The following is a 6,542-nucleotide window of genomic DNA, read 5'->3' as shown; positions in this document are numbered from 1 at the left end:
GCACCACATAAAAATAAAATAAAGGTATTATTGTGTCTACCTATAACTAAAATATATATGTCTGTATATTAATATGTCTATATATATATATATATATATATATATATATATATAAATAAAAAAAAGAAGGTGTTTGTGTTTTTGCTGTAATTTTTTTAGAATAACATGCACTTTATATTCATAGGTAAAAGTCCATCTTCAAGGCCTGAATTAAATGAAGGTGAAAGCAATAAGGAACAGAAGCTTCCCTGTGCACAGAACAGAGATGACATTGTGAGTTTAGCGTCTGGTGAAAAAGTTGAGAAGAGAGCTGACCCTGTCCTTTCAGAAAGGTATTTTCTATATCTTCACTGGCTTTATCTCATCTTTTGATGAGAGAGTAGTGTTGAATTCTGTAACTGTAATTGGAGATTTGTATTTCTCTTTTTCGTTTATTTATTTATTTATTTATTTAAATGGTATTGGGAATTGAATCTGGAGGCACTCTACCAGTGAACTATGTGAACTATATCCCCAGCCCTTTTTATCTGATTGATTGATTGATTGATTGATTTTTAGAGAGAGAGAGAATTTTTTCTTTTAGTTTTCGGTGGACATAACATCTTTATTTTTATGTGGTGCTGAGGATCGAACCCAGCGCCCCACGCATGCCAGGCTAGCACACTACCGCTTGAGCCATATCCCCAGCCCCACTTTTTATCTGATTTTGACACAGGGTCTGGCTGGTCTGAGAAAGATTCTGAGGCTGTTCTCAAATTACAGTCCTCCCTCAGCTTCCCAAGTTGCTGGGATTACAGATGTGTGCCAGTGTACCCAGCATAGTTCTGTTTGTTTTTATGTCATTTATTTGAAGCTTTGTTGTTAGTTGCATAAATACTGTATCATCTTGCTGAAATCTCTTATTATATACTGTCTTCTGCTGCCCCGCCCCCCTTTCCTCTCTCTTTTTCAGTACTAGGGGATTGAACCAAGGAATATTCTACCACTGAACTACACCTCCAGCATCCCCGACTTTTTTTTTTCCCCAGGAGGTAGCCAGAAGTTGCTGTTTTATTTTCCTAGGTTAAAGACATTTACTTAGAATGAAATGGGTTTCTAAATAATCACTTTCATTCTAAATGAGTCTACCTAGGAAGAAAAAGCTATTAAGTCATCAATGTACTTTCCCCATCCCTTTTTTTTTCTTTTTCTTTCTTTCTTTCTTTTTTTTTTAAAGAGAGAGAGAGATAGAGAGAGAGAGAATTTTTTTTAATATTTATATTTTAGTTCTTGGTGGACACAACATCTTTATTTTATTTTTATGTGGTGCTGAGGATTGAACCCAGCACCCTGCGCATGCCAGGCAAGCGAGCTACCACTTGAGCCACATCCCCAGCCCATCTTTTTTTTTTTTTTATGAAATCATTTATTTATTCTAATTTGTTATACACAATGGCAGAATGCAATTCATTTCATATTACACATATAGAGCACAATTTTTCAAGTCACTGATTGTATACGAAGTGTTTTCACACCATTTGTGTCTACCTACATGTACTTAGGGTAATGATGTCTAAGTCATTATACCATCATTCCTACCTTCTTTCCTCCTCCCTTCTCCTCCCTCCCCTTTGTCCTTTTCTTTTTTCTTACTTATTTTTTTTTTCAATTGTAGATGGACACAATATCTTTGCTTATTTATCTTACGTGGTGTTGAGGATCTAACCCAGGGTGTCACACATGCTAGGCGAGTGCTGTACCACTGAGCCACAACCCCAGCCCACCTCAGCTCTTTTTATTTAATTTTTTAAACATTTTGAGACATGCTCATATGAAGTTGCCAAAGTTAACTTTGAACTTGTGATCCTCCTTCCTCAGCCTCATGAGTAGTGGAATTATAGGCTTGCAGCACTGTGCCTGGTATCGACTGATTCAGATCTTTTTTCTGACAATACTTTTGCCTTCTTTTGGTTAGTGTCTGCATGGGTTTATACGGGTGTGTGTGTGTGTGTACACGCTGGGGATCAAACCCAGGGCCCTACGCTCTCTTATTGTTTTCTATAAAGATTTTCTTTTTGGGACTGGGGATACAGATCATTGGCATTGGTACAAGATTTTCTCTTTAGTTTCATCAGACTGAATGTGATGTTTCCTATCTTGTGTGTTCTAAAATGTAGTTTATTTTTGAGGGGGTGGGTGTCAAACCTACAGCCTTGTACAGTCTAGGCAAGTGCTGTTACCACTAAGTTACATCCCTTGCCCCTCTTAAGAAATTTTTAAGTGTATAATGCAGTACTGTTAATTATAAGAACAGTATAGTATAGCAGACTTATGACATTTTTTTCATCTTGCATTCTTGAAACTCGATTCATTGGATGGCAACTCCCTGTTTTCTCCTCATCCCAGCCTTGGGCAACCACCAATCTATTTTGTTTCCATGAGTTTGATTGCTTTAGAGACCTAATAAAAGTGCCTTATTTCACTTAGTTTACAAGCTTACTTTACTTAGTTTTCAAGGTTTATCTGTGTTGTGCATATGGCAGAATTTACTTTTTATGCCTGAATAATATTCAGTTGCATGTACCAACATTTTCTTTATCCACTTATTAGTTAATAGATATTTTGGGTTGTTTCCATCTCTTAACTAGTGAGTTATGCAGTGAAAATAAAAGTGCAAAAAAGTTTTTGTTTTGTTTTGTTTTTTTTTTTTGAGATCCTGATTTAATTAAAAGAACTCCAGAACTGGGATTGATGGATCATATGGTAATTCTCCTTTTTTTTTTTTTTTTTTTTTTGGNAGACAGGGTCTCACTGAGTTGCTTAGGGCCTTGCTAAGTTGCTGAGACTGGCTTTGAATTCGTGATCCTCCTGCCTCAGCCTCCCAAGCCCCTGGGATTATCATTAAGAGTTCTCTCTCTCTATTTTTTTTTTGCCAGCTATTATACTTAAACCTCCCAGTCAATAGCTTGCCTTTTACTTTACTTATAGAGTCTTTGTTAACAGAAGTTATTTTTTTCCAAGTGTTAAGAAACCCTTAACATCGCAAAGATATTTTCCCACACTACTTCGCCTGGCTGTGTGAACCCATTTTTAAACATATAGTTCAGTAGCATTAACTACACTTACATTTTTGTGTACCAGTCACCATTTCTAAAACCTTTTTGTATTTTCAAACCAAAATTCTAAGTTGTGCAGTAATTCCCATCTACCCTAAACCCTAGTAATCTCTAATCTGCTTTTCCTCTTTATGAATCTACCTGTTCTAGGAACTTCTACACTACATTTCAGTGTAATTATACACTATTTCTCAGTTGTTTGTTGTTGGTTGACAGTTTAGACCTCATTTTTTTTTTCTTTTTTTGAGGTATTGGGGATTGAACCCTAGGCTTCGCATATGCTAAGAAAGCACTTTACCAGTGAGCTATACCCCTAGCTCTCAGTTTATAATTTAAAGTGTGACTTCAAAGATAAAACTAATTTCAGAAATTATGCACAAAACCATACTTATGACTTATTCTGTTATAGGAACAAAACAACAATCTTGTAATAACTGTTAAAATCCCAACAAGTTTTGGAAAAACAGTAAATTGATTGAAAAATTGTCTGCAAAAGCTGTGAGTTATGAATGGTAAAGAAAGTTTTGAAAAACAGCTGTGGAGAGGGAATATATTAAGGGTTATTCTAAAGCTAGAGTAAAGTACTGTGATACTGATAACAGGCATAGACAGATTTATTCAGTGGAACTGAATGTCTAATGTAGGAAAAGACATTTGGGAATCTTTTATGGCAGAGGTCGCTTTAGAAATGAGTGGGCAAAGATTAAACTAACTATTCATTAGGTGGTGCTGAGATATGAAAAAGATAATATTATATCCCTATTTTGCCCTGTCAAATTTTAACTTCCTGATGAATTAAGGACTACACATATAAGAAAATATCTTTAAAGGTTTTAGAAGAAATGTGGGAAATATCCCTGCGATGTTAAGGGTTACATAACACTTGGGAAAAAATAACTTCTATTAACAAAGACTCCATAAGTAAAGTAAAAGGCAAGCTATTGATTGGGAGGTTTAGGTATAATAGCTGGCCAATAAAAATATATAGGGAACTCTTATTTTTTTTTTTTTAAAGATTGATGTGATTTTTTTATACCTTTATTTTATTTTAAATAAAAATATTTATTTTTATGTGGTGCTGAGGATCAAACGCAGCACCTCGCACATGCTAGGCAAGTGCTCTACCACTGAGCCACAGCCTCAGCCCCTATAGAGAACTCTTAATGAACTCTTAATAATACATCAGGAAAAGAGAAACACCTAGTAGAAAAAATAAGCAAAAAAATAAATAAAATAAAAAGACTAAATATGTGTTGAAACAGTGCTAGGTAATGTGTGACTATCAGTTATATTATTGTTAGTTGATATATTTCATAATAAAAAATAATCTTTGCTTTCCATAGTAGTGTTAATAACTGCAATTTGTGCTTTTGGAAACTGTGTCCTCATTTTATATGACTTTTGGTTAACAGTCCCATGCAAAGCAAGGACTGCCTATATAAAATTTTAATGAAAACTAATTCCTAAATATCATTATAATTTTACACACACATTTGATTTGTGAATCCCTTTGAATTATAGTTTTTGATTTTGGCACTTCTTGAGTTCTCCCAAGCCTATTGGTGGTATGTGGTGGTTACTTTCTCTGAAGGTACAGGTCTTTATAACATTATGCAAGAAGTATCATAGAAAAGCCAGCATAGCTTGTGCTTATTCCATAATGAGGGATAATTTCCCAAAGTATTGGTGTTATCTATTAAAAATTTTTTAAATAGTATGAAATAATGTATTACTAGAATTTTTTTTTTTTTTTTGCTAATGTGTCTTCATTTCCTTAGTAATCAACAAGATACCATGCCAGTAGCAACTGAGTTTTCAGAATTAAGCACTTCAGATTTGCCTCCATCAGAAGTTGGAATTAGAACAGGAGAAAGAAATGTTGACCTGAAGAATAAATCACTGTAAGTATTTTATATGATAGGATTTTTCTTTTCTTCATATTTTAATAAGGTTCTCAATTTTTAAAATTTTTTTTCCTGTCTTAGTAATTGAATCCAGGGCTTACAAGTGCTAGGCAAACCTCTACTATTGAGCAACCCCCAACCCTTAATAGCATTCTTAAATTATAGCATCATTTTATTTAGGAATTACAAGGGATCATTAACATATAGACCATTTATTTTATAATTTAACTGTGGTCTTGATAGTGCTATATCAGGGTTTTTTACTTTATATTCCATTATACAAATTTTCTTTTTCATATTTGATGTGTGAGCTTTCAGCAAGGTGGTAATTTAGCAGTGAACTTCTAAAATAGTTCAGAAGATTAAATATTTGCTATGAGATTTTACTTGTAGTGGTTTGAGTTATTTTTATTTCTTTCAAAAATAGTAGCTTTTTTTTTTTTAAATCAGAAGTTGAACCCAGGACAATCTACTTCTGAGCTAAGTCTCCACCCTTTTTATTTTAAGTTTCCTAGACTAGCTTTAAACTTGGAAACTTCCTGCCTCACATCCCCAGTTGCTGGTGTTATAGGCATGGACCACAATGCAATAGGTACATTCATATGGTTCAGACATTAACTGCTATGAAATGGCTGGGCCGTGGTGGTGGCACATGCCTATAATCTTACTAGCTCCGGAGGCTGAGGCAGGAGGATTGCAAGTTCAAAGTCAGCCTTAGCAACTCATCCATATTACTTCTATGGTTTAATTTAAATCTTTGATCTACTTCGCATATATTGTCAGCACAGTATAAGAGATGATGCTTGTTTTATTTTTTTCTCAATGTTATTCAGTTTTTTCATCACCATTTATTTAATTTTATCTAGTATATTTTTTAAAACACTGTATTTTGTATTTCATTTTTTCTTCACTGTTTTGAGATGCTACCTTTATTATGTGTTAAAATATACATTTTAGAACCAGTGTTTGAAATTTGTTTCATTTATCTGTTTATTCATATGTTAATACCACTACCTGCATTAATTATTGATGCTCAGCAGTATATTTGTCACATCTAATAGAACAAGTTTGTCTCTCAATTTTCTTTGCCATTTCTATAGTAAGTAAACTTTCAAAGAAATTCTTTCTGGTTCAGAATTTTACTTGAACATAACTGCATGTTGCTTACAGTTTAAGTAATTTTTTTAGGGAGACGGATCCGGCAGAAAATGTAAAACCAATTTTGAGAGGTCGACTCCAGAAACCTAAACCGAATCTATCAAGAGCAGTTGGGAAGAAATCAACTCGTTCACAAAACAAAACAGATGCAGAGAGCAAGAGTTCATGTTCAGAAACTTCAGTTGAGAAGGTATGACATAGGAGACTTACTGGAATTAAAATTATAAAATAAAATTTTTTCCTAAGAAATTGGTAATAAAAGTATTCACCTTGTGGGCTGGGATGTAGCTCAGTGGCAAAGCGTCTGCCTTGCATTCTCAAAGCCCTGGGTTTGACCCCCAGTTCCAAAAAAAGACAAAAAAAAGAACCCTACCCCCCCCCCCCC

At 34.2% G+C, this 6,542-nt stretch overlaps 1 protein-coding gene across 1 annotated transcript in view; it reads left to right on the top strand.

Moving 5' to 3' along the window:
* Positions 1-6,542, top strand: part of Bdp1 (B double prime 1, subunit of RNA polymerase III transcription initiation factor IIIB) — a 90,089-nt gene that overhangs the window by 25,546 nt on the left and 58,001 nt on the right. Inside the window, exons 11-13 of the mRNA XM_048800109.1 lie at positions 185-332; positions 4,874-4,996; positions 6,188-6,347. Of these exons, the coding sequence (XP_048656066.1) occupies positions 185-332; positions 4,874-4,996; positions 6,188-6,347 (431 nt within the window). The remainder of the gene's footprint in view (positions 1-184; positions 333-4,873; positions 4,997-6,187; positions 6,348-6,542) is intronic.

The sequence above is a fragment of the Marmota marmota genome, unplaced genomic scaffold (assembly GCF_001458135.2).
Source record: "Marmota marmota marmota unplaced genomic scaffold, marMar, whole genome shotgun sequence".
Lineage (NCBI taxonomy): Eukaryota > Metazoa > Chordata > Mammalia > Rodentia > Sciuridae > Marmota > Marmota marmota.
This window is presented reverse-complemented; position numbering and strand designations above follow the sequence as displayed.